Source organism: Bactrocera oleae, chromosome 5, assembly GCF_042242935.1.
Source record: "Bactrocera oleae isolate idBacOlea1 chromosome 5, idBacOlea1, whole genome shotgun sequence".
Lineage (NCBI taxonomy): Eukaryota > Metazoa > Arthropoda > Insecta > Diptera > Tephritidae > Bactrocera > Bactrocera oleae.
Genome location: NC_091539.1, coordinates 58507720 through 58534667, shown reverse-complemented (window position 1 = coordinate 58534667; position 26948 = coordinate 58507720). Strand labels below are relative to the sequence as shown.

The 26948-nt window shown below is 33.5% G+C and overlaps 2 protein-coding genes across 14 annotated transcripts in view; both read right to left on the bottom strand.

Annotated features, from left to right (window-relative positions):
- Positions 1 to 1580: 1580 nt before the first annotated feature.
- On the bottom strand, positions 1581 to 18780 carry pod1 (coronin pod1). Of its 6 annotated transcripts, none has more exons than XM_036376100.2 (14): positions 18138 to 18780; positions 9844 to 10395; positions 9212 to 9768; positions 8989 to 9141; positions 8138 to 8773; positions 6839 to 7067; positions 6708 to 6775; positions 6460 to 6492; positions 6200 to 6375; positions 3748 to 4674; positions 3302 to 3647; positions 3098 to 3233; positions 2914 to 3023; positions 1581 to 2850 (listed from the first exon to the last, which is right to left on the bottom strand). In XM_036376100.2, exons 2-14 carry the CDS (start codon positions 10337 to 10339, stop codon positions 2755 to 2757), a joined length of 3963 nt encoding a protein of 1320 aa, XP_036231993.2. In that variant the 5' UTR covers positions 10340 to 10395; positions 18138 to 18780; the 3' UTR covers positions 1581 to 2754. The 6 variants fall into 6 exon arrangements, with proteins under 6 accessions (XP_036231993.2, XP_069966352.1, XP_069966353.1 ...); XM_070110251.1 differs by having other exon boundaries at positions 18167 to 18780; XM_070110252.1 differs by having other exon boundaries at positions 18420 to 18780.
- An 888-nt stretch (positions 18781 to 19668) lies between these two features.
- Positions 19669 to 26948, bottom strand: part of C3G (C3G guanyl-nucleotide exchange factor) — a 60088-nt gene continuing 52808 nt past the window's right edge. For all 8 annotated transcript variants that reach the window (XM_036376089.2, XM_036376087.2, XM_070110247.1 and 5 more), the window contains 9 exons: positions 25877 to 25982; positions 25364 to 25808; positions 25122 to 25290; positions 24752 to 24920; positions 24571 to 24685; positions 24113 to 24510; positions 23907 to 24032; positions 22872 to 23003; positions 19669 to 22807 (listed from right to left, as the gene is read on the bottom strand). In XM_036376089.2, coding sequence (XP_036231982.2) covers positions 22675 to 22807; positions 22872 to 23003; positions 23907 to 24032; positions 24113 to 24510; positions 24571 to 24685; positions 24752 to 24920; positions 25122 to 25290; positions 25364 to 25808; positions 25877 to 25982 — 1793 coding nt within the window. In that variant the 3' untranslated portion in view covers positions 19669 to 22674. The remainder of the gene's footprint in view (positions 22808 to 22871; positions 23004 to 23906; positions 24033 to 24112; positions 24511 to 24570; positions 24686 to 24751; positions 24921 to 25121; positions 25291 to 25363; positions 25809 to 25876; positions 25983 to 26948) is intronic.

Here is a 26948-nt window from a genome sequence, read left to right as displayed (position 1 = left end):
AAATATTTAAAAAATTTAAAAAAAAAATAAAAATATTTAAAAAAAATAATTTAAAAAAAAATTTTTTTAACTATAAAAAAAATCAAATATACAAAAATAATATTTAAAAAAAAAATACTAAAAAAAATATTTAAATACCCATTATATTAGAATATGAATATTAAAATTATTATCCTACATTTTTTTACATAATATCAAAAATAATTGCAAAACATTGTGTGAGCAAAATTAATCGTCTGCAACGACTGCAAATGTCAAATTTAGGTTTTGTTTACTTAATTTTACGATTACTATTTATTAGTATTAGTATTATTGAGTCGATCGGGGCGGAGGGGGCGCGGTTGTAAATATTGTGTATTTATTGTTGTTATACTAAAACTACTGGTGTTGTTTTTTTTTAATTGTCGTTAGCTTATGGGCGATCAATATATCATTACTGGTGTATGTATGTAGGGTTGTGTGTCTTAAATTGTAGCTGATATCGAACATTGCTTGTTTATAAATGTGCATGTATGCGGTTGTTGTCGTTAAAAGTTTAGTAAACGTATTTATTTTACTTATTTATTCGATAAGTTGCGTAAGAACGACGACCAGCACCAATATTGTGGGCCTGAGTTGTTGCTTTAATATGTATCTATATGTGTGACACTTTTATTGTAATATTATTATTCACTTGTTACGGTAAACGTTATTTTCTGAATTCTCAATAAGTGTAAATACTTCTTAGATTTTCAAAATACTTTTTAATTTGTAATATTTTTTCTGGTATAAAAATTTATGTAAACATTATGGCAATATTTTATTGAAGTCTTTTCGTTATGCAGCGATTGGTTTTTTTTTTTAATATGTATTTTAGTATTGCTTTCACAGCGACAACATTAACTTATTATATTGAGCAATATTGTATAGGGCATTGCGCAGTACATTTAGAGATTATGTTGAGCAGGAAGAATTTTCTGTTGTATGAATATGTGGATATACTGTTATTGGTAATAGTTTATCTTTGCAAATATCCCGTAAAAAAAAAAATAAAATAAAATAAAATAAAATTAAAAAAAAATAAATTAAAAAAAATAAAAAAAAAATTTAAAAAAATAAAAAAAAAATTAAAAAAACATAAAAATAATAAATAAATAAAAAAAAAATTAAAAAAACATAAAAATAATAAATAAATAAAAAAAAATCATAAATAAAACAAAAATAATAAATAAAAAATAAATAAAAATAATAAATAAAAAATAAATTTAAAAAAAATAAATATAAATATATTAATATAATAATAATAATTAAGAAAAAAATTTAAAAAAATTAAAAAAAATAATAATAATTAAAAAGTACTCTGTATTTCAACTATTATATGTCTATTTTCTCTCCCCTTCCTTTATGTAGTGCAATGCCCTTATAATATTGCAAACAAGTAATGTTGCAGCTGAAAGTTGCATATTGAACGGTTCATTTATCGCTTGATTGTTTGAAGGTAGTATTTACGAGTAGTGCAGCAGAAAGTTTTTAAATTTCCAAAAACAAAACAAAAATATATGTATATATGTATTCTTTACCCGAAGACTAGAGAGCAAAAGTTTTCTTTGTAACATAAGTTGTTATGTTTTTGTAGTTTATGTTATTATAAATTATTAATTTACAGTTAATTATAAAAGATAATAAACATAAATACATATGTGTATGTTAAAGAGAAAAAAGTTGTCACATCAGCTTTGTCATTATAATAATAATCATCATCATCATAATAATAATGATTTCATTAGTTTATCCATTAGTTATCAGTTATAAAATAGATTACATAAATTTGTATGCCTTAATTACGGTATGTACGTATGCATATTTCACAGTATATCAACTACACATACATGTATATAAATATCAATTTAATTATAAGGTCATTAAATATTTGCAAATAATCAAGAGGAATTTGCATGTCATATGGCAACAATTTTAATTAGACACTTTCCTTCAAATAAAACTAAATGCGTTTGGCGAATGTCTTATACAATTTTGCGTTAAGTCGTAAATAAAAAAAAATTCACATTTATAACCTCAAATTTCAGCTTAACATATTACGCTTTTTTTTTTAGTAAACAACGCTTTATATATCATTAAAAAAAATATTTAATAGTTAATTTTTCTTGTGGTATGCTAATATCGAGTTCATGTTCATATTTCTTTTTGGCAAATCTTGAGTATTAATTAAAATATGTATAAATTTCTTTAATTATAAATTTAGTTTATAATAAAAAAGGAAGTTTACGGTACACATAAATATTTTCCAACTAACTAAAATACGTTTATATGCAGTCTTTTGCGTTATATACCTTTGTTCTTTTTGTATTGTAATGTAAATTTGGTCCCTGGAAGTGTTTAGTTTTTAATTATCAAATATCTCAAATATTTACTGATTGACTTTTTCGAATATGTTAGCAATTCCTATTGGAAGTGATATTATAAAATTTTTTCTCAGCATAATTATATAACTGTTATACTATTGCTTGTAATTATAAATGCTTCGAATGTACTGAATGAGAATCTACTGTGAAAACGAATATAGTTTCTAAATATATTTAAAAAATATATATTTTTGTCTGTATGGCTTTGCATACATATAAAAGTTATCTAATGGTATGCCCGCTTCATACTCATTTACGCTCATAAACATTAACTTAATATAATATACTGCTAAATGCCAGCGCTTAGTTACACACTGGCTGCTTTTGCTTATTTTACTTGTGACAAAATCGTTTAATCCTCTTGCCACTCATTTTCATCCACACCTTCCATGTCGTCCTGCTCCAGTTTGGTGTTGTACTCCAAGCGGGCGCTCACTGACTTTTGAATCTGGAAGAGAGAGAGAGAGAGAAATGTCAATATTGTTGTTAAAGTAGTTTATATAGCAATTACCTCTTGTTGTTTATTCTTTTCGAATTCCGCTCGAGTCATTGCGCCGCCACTACTGCCATTGCCCGCATGCTCTATCTTCTTAGCGGGGGCGACTTGCTGAATGGATGATACTTGAAAGAAAGAATCAATAAGTGAATGAGTGAACTCTCTAAGTAAATATTATATAATTTCGAAGAACACTTACAAGCTTCCATGCCTTCAGGCTGCAAACTCAACTTAGTCGCTTTCCTATCGTTGCATGCAAACCATTCATCCGCAGACATTGTGGGCTTCCATGTGACGCGTGTTGGCGGAAAGAGATCGTCTTGAAATAGTTCGCTCTAAAAGAAAGAGGCGTGTAAGTACACATACTACTAGTGTGCTGCTAAGCAAGGTCTTTAACACATACCTTAATGCGTGGCACAGTGAAACTCAGCGGTTCAATAGTCGTGTTAGTTAGTCTGTACGCTTTCGAAAATTCCACACTCGCGACGTCACAATGATTTTTGGTGAGAAAACTCAAACCTTGATGCAGTGATGTGCAACGATGATGCGATAGAGGACAAATGTATGGCTCCTCATCCGTAATCTCATAGCAGTAAATGGTCGAGTCACCTTTGCCCGTCACAAACAATGTCGAACTGTCCTCATCATAGTAAGGTATCAGTATGGATGGTGAGACATCCAGACTGGCCATATTCAGTGGTGCATTCAGCTTTTGTGCATTGTAAACGCTTATCTGGCGCTCAGAAACTCTACAAATAAAAGCAAAATAATATATTAGAGATTATAGTTTATAAAAATACAATATATGTATGTAAATGAATGCATGCACTTATAAATGCTTTTACTCACTTATCAAAGCCAGTGCAGACGATATATTGACCCTCCAGCGCCCAAGTGATACGCGCTCCACGCGTTCCCACCGGACCGTTGCCTTCGCGTATGGGTGTCTCCGACTTGCGTGGATTGTAGACACGCAATTTGCCATCTTTGCACACGGTGGCGGCCATTTTACCGCAAGGGCTCCAGGCCAAATCGAATATTTGATCGGTGTGACCAGTTAATTGTATTTTCTCTTCCAAAGTACGTAAATCCCATAATTTAATTGTCATATCATAACTGGCTGTTAAGAGCACATCTTCAGCTAACGGATGAAAGCGTATAAAGTAAATCTTATCCAAATGTGCAATAAGTTCACGTTCCGGCGTGTTTGTTGGCTCATTGAGTCCACCTTCTGGTATGCGCCACAATTTAACAATGCCGTCATCGCAGGCCACAGCCAAACGTGACGAATCGAAAGGATCCCATTGGAAATCCATTATGTTGCTACCATTAACCAATGATGGTATAACACCGTCGGGTAGACGACCCGGACGACTTAACTCGAATATGGCTATTTTACCGCCAGGACCCGATAAGGGTACAGCGACACGTTCGTGATTAGCATGAAAGCCGTTACATTCACCCGGTATCTGACGACTAAGATTGCGCAGATTCTCAATGTGTGTGGATTTGTGACCGGTCGTACCTTTTAGATGACGGAATTTCGAAACTTTGCCGAAAACAGTCGAGGTGCGTTTGTGTGTGGTGGTTATTGCCGCTTCAGTTGCTGACTTCTTAATGGCAGCACCACCATCCACACTGGTTGTGACATTGCGACGACGCTCTTCTAAGTGCTTACCCTCCGGTGCAGAAATACGTTTTACATCGGCTGTTGGTGTGACCAAATTGGCCTGTTGTTGTGGTTTAAACGGTTCGCCCTTGGAGAGTTCACGACGCCTAAAAACCGAGTCAAAAAACCCGTTTGTTGAAAAAATAAATAAATAACAAGTAAGGAAGGGCTAAGTTCGGATGTAACCGAACATTTTATACTCTCGCAAAGTCAAATGGTATACTCGTTTGAGATTTCTTTGTGGATTGACTGATATTTTCGGTAGAAGGTCAACTATAGGCACTGGGGTCCACATATTTAGTACTTAGGGGTTTGAACAGTTTTGGTTCGATTTAGACAATTTTTGGGCGCAAGGTGGCATACTTTAATTGCATTATTCACGCAAAGTTTTACCCCGATATAATCATTGTTACCTGATTTGCATAGTGGAAAGTGAAAGAATCAGATGGAATTGAAAATGGTGTTACATGGGAAGTAGGCGTGGTTGTAGTCCGATTTCGCCCATTTTCGCACTATGACATAGAAACATGAAAAGAACATTATGCACCGAATTTGGTTGAAATCGGTTAAGCAGATCCCAAAATATGGGTTTTCACCTAAAAGTGGGCTGTGCCACGCCCAATGTCTAATTTTGAACGCGGTTCCTATAGAGTCATCTCATACCATCCCAGAGATAAAATTTAATGTCTCTGGCGTGTTTAGTGCTTGATTTATCGCGCTTTTAGTAGTTTTTAACAGTACCGTTATATGGGGAGTGGGCGGAGTTGCCACCCGATTTCAACTATTTTCATACCGTCAATAGAAGTGCTAGAAACATTTGCTTCCAGTGAATTTTGTTATTATAGCATTAGCGGTTTAGGAGATATGCACATTAAACCTATTAGAGGCGGGACCACGCCCACTTTTTAAAAAAAAAATTTAACTGCAGATGCCCCTCCCTAATGTGATCTTGTGTACCAAATAACAGTCTTGTATCTTATTGCGGAGCTTAGTTATGGCAAGTTATTTGTTTTTGATTAATGGCGTTTTGTGGGCGTGGCAGTGGTCCGATTACGCCCATCTGCAATACCAACCGTCTCACGGTACCAAGAAACATGTCTACCAAGTTTCATAAAGATATCTCAATTTTTACTCAAGTTAGAGCTTGCACGGACGGACGGACGGACAGACAGTCACCCGGATTTCAACTCGTCTCTTCATCCTGATCATTTATATATACATAACCATATATCTAACTCGATTAGTTTTAGGTGATACAAACAACCGTTAGGTGAACAAAACTATTATACTCTGTAGCAACAGGTTGCGAGAGTATAAAAAACCAATAAAGAACGTTAACTTCGGTTGCACTGAAGGTAAAATACTATTCACAAATAAAAAAGTAAAGAACTTGTCTTTGGTCGATCAGTTTGTATGGCAGCTATATGCTATAGTGGTCTGATATCGGCGGCCCCTACAAATGAGCAACTTATTGGGGAGAAAAGGACATGCGCAAAATTAAATTAAAAGGTCTCCAAAACTTAATATACCTTTTTCAGGGTTTAAAAATCAATAGAAATTAGCGAATTTATTGTTATGACAAATCTAAGGTCATCTATCCAATTAAATTCTTCGTGTTGAACTCGTACTTACAATGGCACTGGCGATTGCGATTTCTCCTCGACCGTGCTCTTCGAACGGCTCTCATACAAGCGCCGCCTTTCGGCAATACTGTTGCGTGCAGCCGAGAAACGACGCAATTCCGCATCAGGTTTATCATCACCTTCCGTAGAGTTCTCCGAAGACTCCGAATGTGTTTGCTCGAAAATCTAAATAAAAAACGGTTAAAATTTAGTTTCCTTTCTATATAAAAAAATAAATCAAATCGACAAAGATAGGTAAAAAGCAGTAACCTTATCGGGCGATTCATCAGCATCAGCCGAGGACTGTGTTGTAGTGAGTGAGTGTGTGTATATGTTTGTTGCCGAAATATGGTTAGCAATTGAAGGAAAGAATTAATTAGGTTAGCGCATTTAAAATTAGTTAGTACAGAGTTAGTTTTTAAAGTTTATACATTAATTTCAATTTGGTTAATAAGTCGTAAGCAATAAATTGAGGATTTTGCAATAATTTTATTAGACTTTAATAACTTTTGGCATACCTTGCGACGCTCGGAGGTCGACAGAGATTTCTGCACGCTGCTGTCGCCGGCGTTATCAGCATTGGGTTCTGTTGAAAAATAATAATAAAAAAAATTAGTAAAAAATAGGAAATAAAAATTCTTCCACTCACTTTTAATTTCGATCTCCACAATCAGATCGGGCTTGTTTTGTGTTGTGGCCGCTACTACTGGGGCAGCTGGTGCTGGCGCAACAAAGCTATCGCCACCATTATCAGCCGAACCGACTGTAGAAGCATGATGTATATTTTCCTGAGAGCCAGGTGCGACTGGCACAGCGAAGACTTTATCGAACGAAACATCGCCGGAATTACTGGAAAATGGCTTGGGTCCAAGGCGTGGCTGGGTGAACGAAAACATAACAAAAATTATATGAAATTTATGTATAATTTAATATTGCTTCCCAGTGGTTGTGGCAAGTTTTGTTGGAATCAAAAACAAAAAAAAAAAAAACGTGACAAAGGTGACAATGAAAAAATGAAAGAAACAAAAAGTAAAGAAGAAACGAACGTGGAAATTAGGACAGATGAAAATTCACAGCAAACAAAAAGACCACCATATATTGAAAAAGAAACAACAACAAATGAGTGGATAATCAAACAACAAGTGGAAACACTGGTACTGGTGCATGTGCGAATATAACAACAACAAAATCATAAAAAAAAATGTGCAACAGCGACACAAAACGTAATTGCAGAACTGAACATGTCAAAATAATAGAAATTATAGCAATAATCAGGTTCAAGACTACAAACTTCTTCAGACGGAAGTGCAGTTACAATAGAGTAGAGAGTCAAGTGAGCCACTATATGTAGCCGGTACGATCTAAGTTTACATTCGACAATTGACTAGTCTCTAAAAACTATTTGGTAGTATTTTTTGTTGTTGAGCTGAAAACATTCTACAAAGTCATATACATAACATGAAAAATTAAATAGTTGAAATATAACACATACAAATTTCGAGACGGATTGAGAGTCGTGGACGCCAACAACAAGCAATTATAATTTAATCAAGTTAACAACACAAAAAACTGCTCGTGCCTCTTGTATTTCTATTTTTATGAAACAAACACTTTTAGACTCACTGCAAGTCTTACTTTACTCTCACAGTCTTATAAAGATTAACTTTTCTTACAAAATTTAAACACAACACATATAGGTATTTGTAACCCTCACAGGTTTTGGGAATTTAGTGCTGCTACAACAAAAACTAACAATTTTTATTTGTATTTAACCTTACTTTTCCCCGTCTTTTATGCTCCCTACCTCACTTGCATTTTCTCTCTTTCTCTCCGCAAAATTTCTTTCGCTCTTGCTTTCTCTCTTATTACCACTCTGCACTTCGGTCTGATCCGTGTGATAATAAATTATCAGTTATATTCTTTACAGCAAAAAAAAAAACCTGCACACCTTGTAAGCGGCTGCAGCCGTGGTGCGTGGACGTGGTCGTGGCATAACCTCATCACCACTACCACCACTTGCGAGTGCAGCAGTTGTGGCTGCATCGCCTAGAGAATTATTACGCGAAGTACGCGGCATCGGACGGGGTGGAGAAGTTACACCGCTACCAACGCTGCCGCTACTGCCCTCGCGTTCACGCTGTTGCTGCTGTGGCGATGACAAGTCTGGCGCATTTGCAATTGAGGCATCCTCACTGCTGCCTGTTGACTCATCAGCGGGTGATTCGCGACTAAAGCGCCGCATCAATTCCATGTCTTTGCCATCCTTCTCTGAATCAGTTTTATATTTGTTATCGAATTTACGTAACAATTCGGATTTAGTAAATCCGACGGTACCAACTTGCTCCTCGGCTAATTCCGTTTCGCTGGCATTGTTGTCGTGCAAACGCGCTTTTTCGCTGTCATCCTTTTCATTTTCTATGCTTGTTTTCATTGTGAAATGTTTGTTGCCATTACCGTTGCGTTGTTGTTGCAACACATTACTTGAGACCATCGCATTGTTAGGCGATTTTAGGGTTGGTGTTTTGTTGCATACTTTTTTATTTTCTATATTTTTAATTAAATCACTCAAATTACCACGATGTACCTAATGGTAGAGGTAGTGTCCGATATGGCGTTTGATTATATTCAATTAATTTAAATGTTTGTAGATAGAAATAGAGATTGGAAACAAGACATAAAAAATGAGTACGAATGGTGGACACAGAGAAGAGTTAAATGCATAGTGGAAAATCGAATTGTGTATGTATGTAATTGTTGTAAAATTACATATATAACCGTTAGAGCACTATATTTACTTACAATTATTGGTAAGTCGCCCAATTCACGCTTTGCGGGATCCAAACTCATCTTTGGCACAGGCATATTGGCGCCACCGAACCATTCGCTGGCCATAAGTTCTGTCTTATAGCCCGTGGTTTCCGGGTAGAGATCGCTGTGGAAATCGCGATAAGTCTGCGGCGATATAAGAAACATTTATTAAGAAATGTTTAACACTTTACGGCATGCTAAGCATAAAAGCTACCTTGCGTGGCACCTGGTACATAATCGGTATAACCATGTTGGAAGTTAACTGCAGCACACGATTCACTTCGCCCTCCATTACTTTAAGCGCGCGCTTTGGCACCAAACAAGCACCTTTAGTCTGTTCGCCGGTGTGACGTAGACCTTCTGTCAGGTAGGGATCTTTGTCGCTAACTTCCAAATAATTAATAGTTGTGTCACCCTTTCCAGCAAGGAATAACATATTTGTATCGGCATCGAACAGTGGCATAAGTATACCGGTGGAACAATCGAGCTCCAATGTCTTCTCTGGCACTGAAAAGTTACGCAAATCTCGTATGATAACCTGACGCAGACGTGCCGAATCAAAACCGGTGGTCAATATACGTGTCTGGTTGCCCAACCAAACGACACGTGAATCCTTAATACTCTGATGCGACTCTGCGACCATTTGTATGGGCGCGTCAGCGATGCGTGGATCCAATATGCGCACATTCTTATCCTTGCAGCTAGTAGCAAGTGTTGTGCCATCCTGTTTCCAGCTTACCGACTGTATGACCTCGGGATGTTCATTATTAGCTACAAAAAAAAAAAATACAAAAAGATATAAATAAAATACTAAACACAAAAATAACTGCGGCATTCAACACTTACAGAAAAGTTCCTTTTGTGTTGTTATATCGAAGAGTGTCACACAACCGACAGCGGTGGAGTGTAGCAAACCATCAGCAGTCGGATGAAAACCAACAGTCTCAACACGACGTTGCTTGTGTGAAAACACACATTCCGGATCAGAAAGTGATGCTTCCAAGCCCTTTTCTGGTATATGCCAGATTTTAACGAGACAATCTTGTGAGGCCGTTGCCAAAAGTCCATCGTGAAAGGGTGAGAATTCCAAATCAGTCACAGTATCTGTATGACCATGTAACAATGGCATTGTTTTACTTTTGCGCCCACAATCGTCTAACGGTAAGACAGCAACGCTCGAACCCGTGTGTTCCCAATTGAAGGCCATAAAAGCGGCTGAAGCTGCTATATTATTGCCGAAGGTCTGATACGATCCGACACAGATGTCACGTATGCAGGCCTCCGGCTTGGGAACGATCGGTGCGGCATTCTTGTATTTTGATGCTTTAAAGCGCCACGCCATCTTGATGGTAGCTTAAACAGTCAATAAATGACTTTGGCGACTTGATTGTATTATAACTGTGAATTGTAAGAATATAGAGGTTTTTATAAAAAAAATATGAATCAAATATTAGAAATTAGTTTTCATTGTCGTTGTGTTAAAAAAATTTATTCCAGATTTGTCATCTGTTTTTTTGCATATTAACATCCATGTACGAAAATTTTCACAAAAATAACATGTGTTGGACGCAAACCGGCAAGTTCAAGTTGGCACTTCTTTCTCTGCCATTTTAATTATGCACATGTTTTTGATGTTTTTGATCAATTCCACAAGACATAGCAAGCACTTAGATGACACAACTAAAATAATTTACCAATTAAAATATTAACGCTACTCGCATAGTTCAAGTCAACTAACGCACATTCCTCACACCAAAATGCATTGCACTCGCCAAACAACAACAAACGCAATGTATTAAATTATAAAAATAATGTATGCGTTAAAACTCAATTAATGTCGCCAGCAAGTGGAATAAAAAGTCAACTGAGCCGAGCTACTGAAACTAAAATAAAAATTTCGCTTACTGTGTAGGTGGAAGTAAGGCGCCACACGCAGCACGAGTGCACGACACTTGCAACAAATATTGAGCGTATTTTTCTTTTACTTGCCGGCGCTCTCTTCTAAAGGCAAAGCAAATGCAGCAGCTCTAGTAGCCGGTGTAAAGAAAATGAGAAAGCAAAAGAAGACACACAAAAACAAATAAACACGGCCAAACAGCAATGCAGGGCAAAACGCTTCGACGTATACAGCTGTATATGGTAGTTGTAATAACCAAATATGGATACAATGCCACCACTAGAGCCCACCGGTTTCAGCAGAGGGTTGCTAGCAACTTGCTCTGCCTTTCTCATTTATTTTGGTATTTGTTGGTAAGTGGCGGACAAGTGTGAATTATGCCACCACCGCTAACGCTGAGCAATACAAATGAGGAGAGTCGACATTGTGAACCCCAATACACTATCAGCACTATGTGGACGGACTACCACCACCACCACCACCACCACGATCAACAACAGAAGCTGTTGAAAACACCACGTTTCCGCCCAAGCGAGCCAAGTAGCAAATGCGGAGTTGCTGATAAAATTAGATACACAAAGTAGATATTTGTTGAGCTGCTGTGTTGCAACAAAAAGCGATCAGAAACTCTTTGCTGCCACCACCAATTAAATAGCCAAAACTTATGTCGTATAGCTGGTAAAATTGGCGAGCACCCAAGTTACCACCATCACGACTAAAGCTGCATTTATTATTTAGGATTTTTCTCTATTCTTACAACTTTTTATTCGGTACAAGAATCGCTGACTGGTTGTGTGAAGCCTAAACGAGTTTGGAGGTCTAAAACATACGAGAAAACTTATGGTCTATACTCTAGTACCATACCAGTAGTGTTTGGTTGTTGTTATAATATAGGCAAAAAACACTCCCCGAGAAAAATTTCGGGTTCGCTCCGGCTCAAATAGTTTTCAGGAATGTTGTTTAGTCGACAGAGTCGTGGAAACTGACGGTGTTTGGTCAACTATGTTTGCTTTCAGGTTTATGACAAAAAAAAATTAGTTTTGAGGATATTGAATTTTAATTCCTTTTTTAACTCAAAGCAATGAAGCTTTATATTGTTAAACTGCAAAGGATATACAACTAGTCCCACGACACATCGGAGTCGAACACAGTACCGTAATTACGTGATTTTCGCACAGTACACAAGTTTCTTTTACCCGTCTGAGTCCAACTAACTCTAAGAAATCACTGCTCACCAATTATTTCGGTGTACTTATTGATGATGGGCTTTGTCGGTACCCTCTGCGGTTTACTTGAACGAATGTGTCACATCATTTTTTATAAAATATATGCATATAAAAATATTTCACCACACAAGCGCAACGGCTGGCAATCAACTACAAAATGTCAAAATCCAGGGGGTCCCTATATGCACATTTTTTTTTGTTTTTTTTTTTTGGTTTTGCGGCTACTGTTGACTGTAGGCTAGCAAGTTCGGTGCAATATCGGTTACGCTTTGCTGCATACTGCAGCGGAAGTTAAAAAATGAAGAAAATACATAAAAACGTCAGTACATACGTTGTATGTATGTAAAATAAAAGAGCGAAAAAACATTTAACAGAGACCGAAATATATGTATGTATGTATGTATAAAAAAGGCAATCTTTCCTACATGTATATATGGATAAAGACATCTGCAACAGCGGCAATGGCAGCAATGCAATCAACAGAAAAGCAACAGCAAAACAAAAACAAAAATATTGAGAAAAACTTGTCAACTGTCTTCTGCTCCATTGATGACATTTATGCAGCCGTCAGGCCAGCAAGCAGAGTTCATACTGGTAGTACGAGCAACACTTTTAAACAAAGTGTTACGCTAGTATTCAGAATATAGAAGTGTGTGTATGTATTTGTAAAATAAGTAAAAATCATTAACTTAATCAGTATAAAAGTTATTAAATTGAATTAAAAGGTCGTAGTTTGAATATAACGCCACTACAAGAAATATTGTTTAAAGGTGAAGGATTCAGCAAATAGTTTCGGAGATAAAGAGCGTATTTTTAAGAAAATTTTAACATGAATGTAATCGGCCCCCAAAACTTTAAACGCCGTTTTGAAAGTCGGTGAAGAAAATTTCTTCGAAACGGCTGCATCGAATGACTAGAAATTTTCACACGACCTTCTTATATTTAATATATGTATTTGTCAGTTTGGGAGCGAAAGATTAAGATAAACGGTTTTTTCGGAAACCCGCCAAGGTCAAAAAATTGTTGACCAGTCTCTCGGTTATTACCTGTATTAATCTGTTGTAATGATATATATGTATATATTTTTTTGGTCTATAGATAAAAAAATATTTTTAAGCAGAAAAATCTACCTCACCGAATCAGAAACCTTTTTTTGGAAGTCCTGCCGGAGATCGGTTACGGGATAAAGGCAACCGAAAAAGTTACAAAACGTATCACCGTTTATAAAAGTACTTTAAAATCTGTAAATGTACAGTATTTTTATTTGTTTATTAAATAAAATATATATTCAAACAAAAAAAATAGTTTTTCTATCTTCCAAAAAAGAGACTTTCTTGATGTCAGGTCTGCTTTACAATAGACCACTTCGATTCGCCACTTTTCTGCTCGCGATGTTTACGCTGTCAAAAGTTAACATGTATTTGTTTTTGTATCTGCATAAAACATTTTCTAAATAGTGACAGTAATTGGTTAGATATACTATATAAGTCCGATCTGTATAAGCAGAAAAATCGAAATTGATATGGTGGGGTTTCCTGTTTCCCCGCCACGGGGTCTAAGTATACGCTACAACAACAATAATAACAGGAAAGTAGAAGACTATGAGAGAAAAATTTCACAGTTCATTTGCACAAAAAGCTGATAATTTTTGTTGAAAAAAAAATACCAAGTACAAGTTGCGCTAAATTTTTTGGTCAAAAAAATGTCTAATTTGAGCCATAGTACGTAAGCTAAATTTTGCCAGGTTCATTTATATACATATATGTTGTTGTTGTAAGGCAAACGGTTTGCCCCGTTGCAAGTATTTCCTTGGCGATTACACTATTAAGGCCGTTGCATGGTATTTGGCATTCATGCTGCAATGACACTGGAGACACCAGTATAGTCTGGACAAGTTGTCGTTGTCGTCGTCGTCATCGTCGTGTTGTTTGCCGCTGCAGGCCACAAGGCAACAAAAACAAGGCAAATAAGCCTGCTTGAAGATAACCAAACAGCCTGGAGCACCGCTAAACAATCGAGCAAATACCACAATCGGCCATAATGCATACCACAACAGGGAACAACAACAATACGCTCAAAGCACACATATCAGACAAGTGTACGGTAATAACAATAAAATCAGTAAAAAGGAAACAGATAAAAGTTGCTTGGCGGCTTGAAGTAGTGTTTGTTCGTTTTCCTGTCCAAGTTGTTGGATGCCTCGCTTGTGTCGGCTGACTTGATTTCGCTATTCATGTCGCACTTGTGCTGAACAGAAAACAGAAAAACCAACCAGTACCACCATACGGTCCAGTCAAACAGCCAACCTACATGAGGCATTCAGGCCTTTTCCAACACGACGAACACAATTTACACAATTTAGCGGAGGAAAAGCTGAAATAAAAATAAAATAAGTTACGAATTCATGCAGAAAGAGGCGCAATATAAACGGATATTTTCATGAGACATATGCTTGGTATGGAAGAAAGCTGCAGGCAATACAATACTCCCACTTTGAGTTCTAATGAAAACAGTAGGACACTGATTGCAGATTAATGCTCAGGTTGCATGTATGTTTGTGTGTGTGTGTGTGTGTGTGTGCATATTCCATTTAGTTTGAGCGCTGTTTTTTCACCAACAAGTATATGATTTCCTACAAAGCGATTGATATGTCATTCACTTGCACAGCACCTGTGTTTGGCACCTGTGTAACGGCGAAATGGGCAATGACAGCCCATATTCTATTCCCCCATTTTAAATGCTACTTGTAAACTATGTGGAATATTTTTCTAATTTTCACAAAATAGACTATTTAATTTCGACAACGTGCACTTGTGCGTTATAAGTGCACTTCTCATTTTCTATTCACACACTTCTATTTGTTGTATGGCAAGCGCTATGTTTTGTTAAAAATACAGCGAAGGGTTTGAGAAAAACTAAAATAAATTATTAAAATTGTTACAACACTTTCGTTGGCGCTAGAAAAATTATTCGAATCACAAATTTTTCATTATCTGCATTATAGCTAAATTCTGATTTCAAATTGTATTTTAATTTTAAAGTATTTCATTTTGTTTACCGCATTTAGGGTTGCAAGTAATGCATTAAAAAATAATTTAATTGACATTTGTATCGAAATTTTTACCGAAAATCTGAATTAAAAATAATTTTTAAATTTTTAATCCCAAATGCCGGATTGAAGAATATAAAAAAAATTAAACTTCAACATAGCATTGAAAAATAAACAAAAAAAAATGTTTTCCCAAATAACCGTGTTAAAATCAATATTTTTAACTTTTTTGCCCAAACACCGGAAAGAAATAAATTTAATTACAAGTTCATAATTAAAAATTGAAGAAAGAAATTGATATAGAATTTACATTTTTTTGCATTTGCGTACTTCGTATTCTGCTTTTAAAAAGAAAGCTTATTTTTAAGAAAATATCAACACAGTATTGCTCTTTTTGTTTTATTTATGATTAATCGCTTATAATTTAATATAATAATGTTTCAGTTATAAATATGTAAATCTTTCCTCTTTTAAGCTTTAATTTTTTGAAAAATATTTTTTTTATTTTTTACATCAATTGTTTAATTGAAAACTATTTTTATTTGCTTTTAACATGAAAAATAATATTTAGCATTTAATTTCTTGAAAAATATTTTTTTTATTTTTTACATCAATTGTTTAATTGAAAACTATTTTTATTTGCTTTTAACATGAAAAATAATATTTATTACTCAAATTTTCAAATAAAAAAATATTTTCAAATTTTTAACCCAAGAGTTTCAATTTTCAAGTCAGTTATTATTAAATTAAAAAATTAAATCTTCAATTTTTAAATCAATATTCCCAAAATCAGAATCCCGAAAACCGGAATTACAAATTTAATTTTGACTATAAAAACGTTTAATAAAAAAATCGCAACCCTGGTCGCAGTTAATAAATTTAGTTCTTGCATACAGAAAAAAAATTGTATAACGAAGTGGTATTTTATTGAGTAAAAATTGGATTTTGTATACTCCCCCTATCTGCGCTTTTTGCTCAATACCAAGCCCTAAAGCAAAATTAAATAAATTTCTGCAAATAAAAACATAAAAAGCTAGATAAAAACCTATTCTCATTTAGCAAAATGGAAAGTGGGCAAGCGTGCGTGACTGATGGAGATCCCATGTATAAATGAGGTCATTTGATTTCTAGCAACCAGTTGACTAAAGCGCAGATATACACCTCCACACTTGTCGCAACACGCTGAGCTGTTCATATATCGCTAATCATTAACGTTGAATATAGAAATATTTACATACACACATGTACTGCATGTTTTTGTATGAATGTTTGAAAAGTGTTTAAATTGTCAATAACATCTATATACATTTTTTTCCACTGATTACATCCTCATATACATACGTACATATGTACACATACCCATTTAACCATTATATTATGTTTCATTTTAGTTTTAATTTAAAGGTTTTGAGACTTTTTTGTTTGGAATTTTATATGCGTTTTCTTTCAGTTGACACTGTGTTAACGATAAAGACGCATACGAATTCGTAACAATAGAAAGTGCTCGACATTGTGTCCGGCAAAGAAAACTATGAGTCGCTGCAGTGTATGCAGCTGGCAACGTTGCGAACTGCAAACATATATAGTAAAAGGCAGAGTCGTAATTCCGACCTAGACCGTGTTTCTTTGATTTTTTATTTAATTTTTTCTGTTGGACGAAAGGAATGGCAATAGCTAGGGAACAACGTCATTAAGCTTACCATTGTAGATATCTGCCTATATACTGACAGAGGGTTGATTGAACGTTGAATGGGCTCATCGCTGAAAAAAGCTGCTACCCAAGGGCAAATGGATAAGCTTGGTCAATCAATCGAATGTCTCGACTACACTATACCAGTAAAGTAGGCGAAATAAATAAATAAATAATACCAAGAGTACGAACCGAGAATATGTATAGTTTTATTGTTCATCTAAGTGAATGTGCCTTACATGGACTGCAAAATTTAAATTTAATAATGGTTGACTAGTAGCAATAAATGCAAACCCAACACTATATATTTAGGTGCATACATTATTTTATCATCTTTTTCATCATATTTAATCCTGCAGTGTTTGCATATTAGTTTGCTGATATTTTCACTACAATAAAGCGATAATTATGTTATCAAGTAATTATTGAAAACTAACACAGCTGATGATTCACAACAATGACTAATAGACGCGCTTTTTGAGTGTTGTCGTAAATCGTACAAACAAGGGGTTTTAAATATATTTACGATATAGAAAAGGTTGAAATTTGTCTTATGTGATATACCGGAATAAAAATATGGAGAACATTTAATTAATATGCTATTCATGTTCCCAATAGTTGCACTCTACCACCCCAGCAACACCACCCACAAAAGCGTCATTTAAAAACATTGAATACCGCGTATTGTTGTTGTTACAACTTTGCGGCGGCGACGTGACAAATAAACATTCCTCGCTTATCGCAATTGAATGCTAAAAGTTAAATATGGCATTATGAGGCCGCTTTTGTTGCATTTAATTTATTTTTTTAATATTTTGATATTCAATCTGCAATAATTTATATTTAAAAATCATAATAATCAGCAAAACAAATTATGGGGAGTAATCGAATCTGCAATGCACCAAGAGTATTATGCTCTCAGTAACCCGATCAACTTCGATAATTTTATGCTCTCTTCTGGCTCTTATGTTTTTTCTGGCTTTTCGCAAACGAAATAAACCTTTGTTGTTGCTGATTTGGAGTTCGCGCAAACGTCGTCTGCTTTAGTTCTTGTCAATATAACCATATATATAACTGCCGCTGACGTCGCCTTCGCCAAACTTTCCATTGGTAAGAGCACACACCCTTTTCTGTGCAGACGCAAACAAAGCAACGCTAAATCCAAAGCCGGTATTAGGCGGCATAAAATTCTGCGAGGAAGCTGCCGCCCATAATCTAATTTCTTAAATAAATAGGTATATATCCTACCTAACTACATACAAAAACAAATACACTTACTACACAAAGAAATTTTTAAGGATATTCACCGCTTTTGTTCTTCACTTCTTCCACTTCCAGCTTATTATTGTTTAATATATATATATATATTTTTGCCTCTGTTGCACACAATAAAAACACTTTAATGCAATTGTTTTTCGACTTTCGTAAATTCAGACTGGAATGTCGGAAATAATATTTTCATTCACTCTACAGATTTTTTTCCTTTTTCAAATATTCAGCACACACTCACTTCGCCGGTAAGTAATATGTATATGGGCTATTATTTCCAAAGAAAATTACCGTCACTTATCGCGATGCACTTGAAATATTTTCAGCGTTTTTTTGCCTGCTTGCGTTTCTGCGGCAAATCCTTTGTTTAGGTCGATTGAAGTAGTGCAATCTGAGAGGAAATGCACCTAAAAATTTTTAAATTTTACTACAGCTTTATTTAAAAACACTTTTTCTTCTTCCGACTTTCTTCGAGCGACTAATCGAATCGTTTCTCAGCAGTTTCGTCGATTTCGTTTTCGCTCAAGCACTTTTCGTGAAATAAGAGTAGAGTTGTCGTATCGTAATAAATCGTTTGCAATAAATCAAAAAATGGCAAAGGGGTACATCTTTGTTTTTCTTAAATTTCTAAATAATTTCTGGCTCTCGTTCAATTTTATAAAAGATTTTATTGAGAACATAAGTTATTCCATAATATGCTGAAATAAAATTATTGAATAGTAAGAAAAATATTTAGTGCTGTCGTCCAGTAACAGAGTTGCATAAAAATAGTGTTGAAAAAGGCAGATCAATGGTGAAAAATAAAAAACAAGTGGTAAAATAGCACCATAGAATTAAACATTTAAAAATACGGTGGAAACTACTGTAAATGTATTTACCGCAGAGAACAAATAATATAAATTTATTAATAATGTGAATGTATGTATTTAACTATATGTATTAAATCGAGTCGTAAGTTTTGAAAATACTATTTTTATACCCTGAGGGTATATAAAGTTTGCCTACAAAAACGTAATACCCAGAAGGAAACGTCGAATACCCTTTAAACTATATTTGTATGTAGTGTATAAATGACCAACGTAATCGATTTAGCCATATTCATAGGTCCGTTCGTCCGTTAATACGCTAACAAGTCCTTCAATTTTTGAAATATCGATCTGAAATTTTGCATACGTTCTTTCCTCCCCAAGTAGCTGTTCATTTGTCGCCGATATCGGAATACTATTACATATAGCTGTCATACAAACTGTACGATCAAAATGAAGCCCTTGTATGGAAAACTTTTTTACTTGCCGAGGTATGTTCACAAAATTTAACATGGATTATTGTCCAAAGCAACGCTACAATTTCCAAACATATTCAGATCGGACCACTACCGCACATAGCTGCTATACAAAGTGATCGATCAATATCCAGATAAAGACTTTTTATAACCTTTAATGCTATAATAAATGCTCCTGCAAATGGTATTATAGTTTCGATGCAGCCGAAGTTAACATTTTGTTTTCTTTTGTAAGAAAAAGTGTAGAAAAAACAACGCTTTCGAAGGAAAATATGTGTACATACATTTATTTTGTAAAGTAATTTCATAAATAGTTTTTTATAGTTATTTTCAGTTTTACTTTTTTTTTAATATTATTAAGATAAAATTAATTCATACTTAATGTATATTTATAAACATTAATGTGGATCACTGCAATGTTATACATGATACATTATTTGCATGTTTCATAAGTAGTTGCTAATACATATGTATGCTATTCTTTGACATTTACATATACATATACATTTTATTATATGATTTTTTAGCTTAAATGTTATAAGAAATTCCACTACAATTAATTATACCGAATGAAAGAGATATTTCACAATATCTTTACTTATAAGCTGATTTGAAAATATAGATAAAATAGAAAATACAAAGTAAATAGTTATTTTTGTTTTAAATTAACAATAAAAGTAAAGAAGAAAAATTTAGTTAATCCACTACATTTATAATTAGTTGTGTAGAATTAAAAGTACATATTTAAGATTTTTATATACTATATTAGGCACATAAGCAATTTTACAAGAATTAGTTCAGATAGATAGTATAAAAAAAAATTATATGAAAATGAAGAAAGAAATAAATGCATAGATAAGGATTTTGGCTACCATAGCATGTTTGAAACGAAACAGTTCTGATTTGCAGTACCATATTATTCATTTGTTACATACATTCATACCCATATTTATAGAGTAGATGTTTAGCCTTATTTAGATATACCTTATTTATATATAGTTTTGTGTGAAAATATTATACAAAATATATCATGCAACTAAATTTTGTTACAATTTTACATAATTTAAAATGTTGTATTTTTACAAACGATAGCAGCACTTCTATTGTATCGTATAGATATAACCTAAAAATTATACAAATGCATTTTATCAATGTTTTTGAATACATTTTTGTTGTTTTGTACATAAATGTACTTTTTGCTTTATATGAAAAGCAAACTCACATATTCACATTTTCTACTACTCATTTCATAAACAAGTGTAGATTACCAATACCATCCTTGTAATTATTGTATTGCTAGCAGTGATTACATCATTTGCTGCATCATATTTCCTTTTGACCACAGCAAAGCATAACGGATCCAGATCCTCGCCAGTACGATGCAGTGCAATTATTTAATTTATATCCTAAGACAGTCTTCTTTATATTCATTTAGTTTAGTGTGTGGTATAAATTTAGCAGTGCTTCTGAAGATAATTTTTGGACTATTTTAAATTTGTTAGCGCGCAAACATCGTAAAACTTTATATTAGTGTTTTGTGATATAAAATTTTGAATTAAAAACAGAAAAAAAAATCTGAATTATACAAAATACTGTCATTTAAAAAATGCATATGTAGTATAGTATATTTGAGGTCTAACAGTTATTTGGAGTATATTCGCTTTTAACTTTTAGGTTATAAAAATAAATGTGTGTATGTTCATGCGCCAAAAATTCTAAATAAGAATTGAAATATGTTTAAACTTGCATATATTTGTCAATTCTGTAGTTCAAGAAAGTAGTAACAATCTATATTAACAACACTGCCTGCACTAACTCAATCTTATTAATACATAATGCTAGTATGCATAAATTATATATGCAATTTAGGTCATTATTTATAAAGTATCCAAATCTTGTTTATAATAAAATCAAAAAATTATTTTTCCATACATTCAGTGCATAAAATGGTTGGTGGCACATTTTTAAATATTGTGGAAAATTACAATTTTGAAAGTTTTATATAACAAATCATTAAAAAAAAAATAGCAAGCAGTAAAATGAGCTTTTTATTTGTTATATAATAACTTTTAAAGATACTTTAAGGCATTTATAAATTTTTTGTATTAATAATAATTTTTAAGACATTTTAATGAAATTTATAATTTTTTTTTATAGATAATATTTTTTATAAAAATTTTAATGGCCTTTGCAATACACTGCTTTCACATTATATTTTTCTCAAAACAAATTCACCACAATTTCTGCACATTTTTTTTCTCTTCATTTTTTAGAAATGTAAACAACTTAGCATAATAGCATTTAGGGGCATAAGCAAAACCATTTTTTTGACAGAATAGAGTGAAAACAGGCTGCCAGCAACTAAGACATCGCTAGCATACTAACACTGCAGTCTAACGGTAAAAACTATTTTTTCAAGAAATACAAGTTGCATAAAAATTAAAAACACTTTTTGTTTACTTTTAAAGTTCATTCGTTTTTGTTACGCTAAGCGCTCGTTTCGACATCTTTTCACATACATATTGACGGTTTATGAATTTATCGTTGATTTATTGTTACTTTACATGAATATAAAAACAAATTACTTGATTGCTTGTTATATGAAACACGGCGTTCTTATCGACTGCTCATTACTGTTAAAGAGACAGTTAAATTCTTTCATATATGAAAACTGATAAGGTGTACAAAAACATGCAATACATACAATATAATATATAATAATATAATTTCGTTGTGTTTGTGTCGGTGCAAGTTGAGTTTGGTTTGGTATTTGGTTGCTCACCATCATTTGAGCTGATTTGTTTTTTCTTTGTTCTACATTTTTCATAAGCTTTTGTTAATTTAAAGCAATTTACTACTTTTCAAATCGTACTTATGTGCAATTTTTTATTTGGTTGGCATATTATTATAATTTTTGCTTATGTCGAAATAAGATGTGCTTTCAATGAGTGCATGTTGCGGTGATTATCACTATGCGTTTATATATATATATGATGATAGCAAGTGTGCATCCTATATAACTGTGCATTGGTATATATATTTTTTTATTACTATTTAATAGCTGTGTTTTGTGTTTATTTTTCTGCTCGACTGCTGTTACTCTCATTAAATGCTATCCCTCTGCCAGCACTGAATAATGTAGTTTGCATATAAGTAATTCTATTATATTGCGTGCACATTTCATTTTTGTTATTTTATTTCTTTGCTGATAATTGAGTATTCCTTCAGGATATGTGAATGTATGGTTTTCGCTGCGCAAACATTTTATGCTTGTACAGGTCGTCGGCCTCGCGGTTTTATACTCTCCGATATTTGCCACATTTCTTCCTCGCCCAGTTCATACTCAAAGTTATCGAAGAAACGTATAATGCGCTCATTGCGACGGAAGTTGTAATCACTGTGTTAATGAGAAATAAAATTATAGAAAGTTTAAGCTATTAAAGTCTGTTAAGTGCACAAACCATTTTTTGAAGCGCTTCATATTCTCTATTAGGTGATATTGCTGCCAACGTTTGGAGAAGTTGACCACGCCTTCCTTCAAATAATCTGGATTGCCAACATGTACGAATGTTAAGTCTTGCAGGACTAGACCACTGTTTAGTAAAATTAAAAAGTTACATAAAATTTTCGTTCAAAAAACAAAAAAAAATTATTATATTAAAACTACTATCCCGGTTTATTTATATATGAATTTAAAATGTTTGGATTAAAATTTATATTTTAAACTTTTAATTCCGATTTTGTGATTAAAAATTAGATTTTAATTTTTTGACTTCAATTTTCCAATTTTAGGATCAAAAATTAAATTTTCCAAAAATTTTTTTTTTGTTTTCAAGTTAATAACAAAAATATGTTTTAATTTAAAAATTGGTGTAACAAAAAAAATTTTTCTTCAAATGAATGGAATAAAAAACGAAATATTTACGTATACCTATATAAAACATTATAATTAAAAACAATGATATATAAAAAAAAAATTGAGCTAAACTATGTTGATACTTTATTAATAAGTTTTGCTTTTCAAAAGAAAACTTAAATTGTAAAACACGAAATACACAAACGCGGAAAAATAAAAATTTTAAAACAATTTCATTTGTTAATTTTTAATTATAAGCTTGGGTTTATAATTTTTTTTTTTTTTTATATGGTGTTTGGCATTAACAATTAAATACAAATTTTTAATTATATTTTTGAGATTAAAAAAAGACTTTTTCATTCCGTTATTTGGGATTAAATTGTTTTTATTTTTCGAGTTCGTATTTAGGATTAAGAACTATTTTTAATTAAGATTTTCGGAATTACAAAAAAAAAAAATTGTATTCAACTGTTTATTCAATTATTTATTTAATACCTTATTTGCAACCCTGCTTCTATTAAAAACTTTTATACCAGTATTTTCTATACCACTACTATTGACTTGCCAGTGCATTTTGCATATAATTTTTTTTCTTTGTCGCAAAAAGTGCTTATATCAACATCACTGAGTTAATACTTACATATACGGAATACAAGGTGGACTTGTAGCAGCCAAAGTAGTGCGATATGCACGAAAACTAGAGCTAGAGTCAATTAACAGGCAATATTCCTTGATGTCTTGCGTTATAGTCTTGGGCCACTCCAGTCTAAATAACAAGAAAAAGAAACAGCGATTAAAATAGACGAAAATTTAATAGTAATTAAGCAGCTAGTAACGATAACTCACCGCCGAATGGGCGCCGAGTCGAGCGCTGATAATAAAGCCAAATATGAATTGTAGTTATTCATTTTTCTCAAATATTTCATAATTTTTATGAATTTAATAACATGTTTTTCACGTTCTTTGGCATCGCCTAAAGTGAGAATTTTTGAACGTGCCCAAAATGACATATTATTAAAGTGTTCGGTAAACTTATTCAAATTGGGCGAACGCTCTTCACTCTGTTCTTTGGCAAAGAGCAATACTTCGGGTATTTCGATCTTCTGAAATAGATCGGCATCGAGTAGTGTCATTTGTTCGGCAATTTCCACCGATTTGAGATCGAGCAGGCTGGGCTGATTGGTGACGGTGATATGCATATCGGCTTTGGGTGGTGGCAAACGTTGTTCCCGGTATAACGTCACCTACAAATTAAGTGAATTATCAATGTACAATATATGATTTGTGATGTGAGTTGATTTTACCTTCTCTACAAATATGCTGCGCAATGTTTTCGCTAAATACAATTGGCCGGCACATACCAGCTGATAATTAAATTCGACTAGGAGCGCTAATAACTGATCTGTCAGGTCCATTGACCTAAAATGCGAATGTGAAGTAGTAAAAATAGTTTTTTTTTTTTTTAATATATATAAATTTACTTACGTTAAGCCATCCACTACTCGCATTAGTAGTGAGAATGTCTCACGTGCAACACGTTGCTTTTGATCATTTTGGCAACAGAAAAATATTGTATAGCGATGTGTTAGTTTTTCAATCACATCGATCGGCTGTATAAAGGTGCGAAACGTCGTGATGAAGGCATCAATGAATGCTGAAAATATAAAAAATGGTTCGATTATGTAAACATCAATTAAAATGTGTAAAATATGCATGTAAGCATGCTTTTTCTTGACTTTGAAACAAGTGCATCAATTTTCCAGCATTTTACACACTGTTTTTATGGCAACTTGTAGTGTTCCACTGAATTGTAAACCCACTAGACACCACTTGTCAATTTTTGACACTAACTCACCATTATCATTCTGCACGCGGCTCGCATGCACGATTAATGCATCAACGTAGCCGCCCTTCACGTCCGGTCCGTCTTCATCCTTTCGCTTGAGCACCAAATATTTGGTGACATCAATTTCTTCCAGCATTTTTGGCAATTCATCTTGTGGCACCGTCTGCAACTCACCACACTATACAATAGATATACAATAATTATATATATATATTTATTTTTATTTTTCTTTGAGTACAAATCTGGCCTACCTTATCATCACTAAAGCTATTGTTCTGCAATAATTGATCTTCACCAGCGCTATCAGATCTGCTGCTGGTCGTGCCCTCATGTGTGTCGGCGCGACGCAGTGGTGAATGACGACTTGTCACATGATTGTCGTGACAATTCTCATTGGGCAGCTGGTGAGAGTGACGAAGCGACGCTTGTTCTTCTTCTGTCAGATCGCCGAGCTCCTCACATACGGTGGACATCATTTCACTGCCCTGTGTGGCGGATAAAACGCGCGCTGGACGCACATTCTCCGCATCGCTACTAGCACTTAAATGTGTAGGCTTTGGACTAGGTGGTGGCGTTGTAATTATGGTGGGTGGTGTTGCGCTGGACTTGCGCTGCTGTTTGTAGTTCTTTGGTGGGAGTGCTGGTGGCGTTTCTTGCTCCGACGGTGGCGATAAGTCCTTTGGTAGTGGCACAATGCTGCAAAAAATACAATTTTTTTTTATTTATGCAAAAAATTATTGAAAATGTGTATTGGTTGTACTTACTTCATTGTTTGGCTGTGCGTAATGTTCCCCGTTAAATTCTGCCCGTGCATCGTATGACGATCGAAGGGTCGATGGGGGCCCTGACACAGCTCCATATATGCGAAAACTGTGGAAAATTAAATATGGAGTAACTTTAGCAACTAATTTATATAAAAAGGTAAATAATTTATAAGGAATCGGAAGCAGTGAATGGCAGTTAAACAGTAAACACATTTTGTAGAATTCAAGCTTTGTTTGTAACAAATGAATTTTATGGATATATTTTGCAGATGGTACACAGCTACAAATGAAGAAGGCAAAATGATTTTCATAGCCACAAATGAGCTTTAAGGCGTGACAATATAAAAGAATAGAATAAAATTAACTTCAAAGCTTACATATGAGTAGAAAATACGCTTCGCTAAGCCATCAGCGCTGACTACTGTAGATTTCAAATAAAAATTTAACAATTGTGCAAAAACTCAATTGCATGTCAACGGCATACATATGTTTATTAGAAGCACTTCGCGCAATGTAACAAACAACCTAACTGTGAAGTAACAATATCTTATTTCAAAAAAGGCATTTTTAAGTTGGAACTAGTTTGAGGATATAAACGTAAAACCGCATTATTTGCAAATAAGGTGAGGAGAATGAAAAGCACATTTATTTTTGTAATTGAATCAAATTATTTTTCTAGTATTTTTTTTGTAGGTTAACGTCCCAATTTTATAAAAAAAAAGCTTAACCTATAAAAGTATTCAAAAGTAGCTGAAGAAATAAAATTTTAAATTTAATTATTTATTTTAATTTTTAAGATTTATAATAATTATTGTTTTGACTGAGGTGAGTATCTGCTAGTCAATTAAAAAAACGTCAAATTTTGTGAACCCGGTAGCAACGATCAGCAAATTTTCGAAAACAAAATGTATTCAAAAATTTAAATTTTGAAAAATTTATATTTTTAAGTTTTTTTTTTTGCAAAAAGTGTTACGCAAAATTAGATCTAACATACAATAATATGGAAGCAGATAATAAATAAATAATTACTCGGTCTTAATTTTTATTTCTTATGCATTATTTTCCTACAATA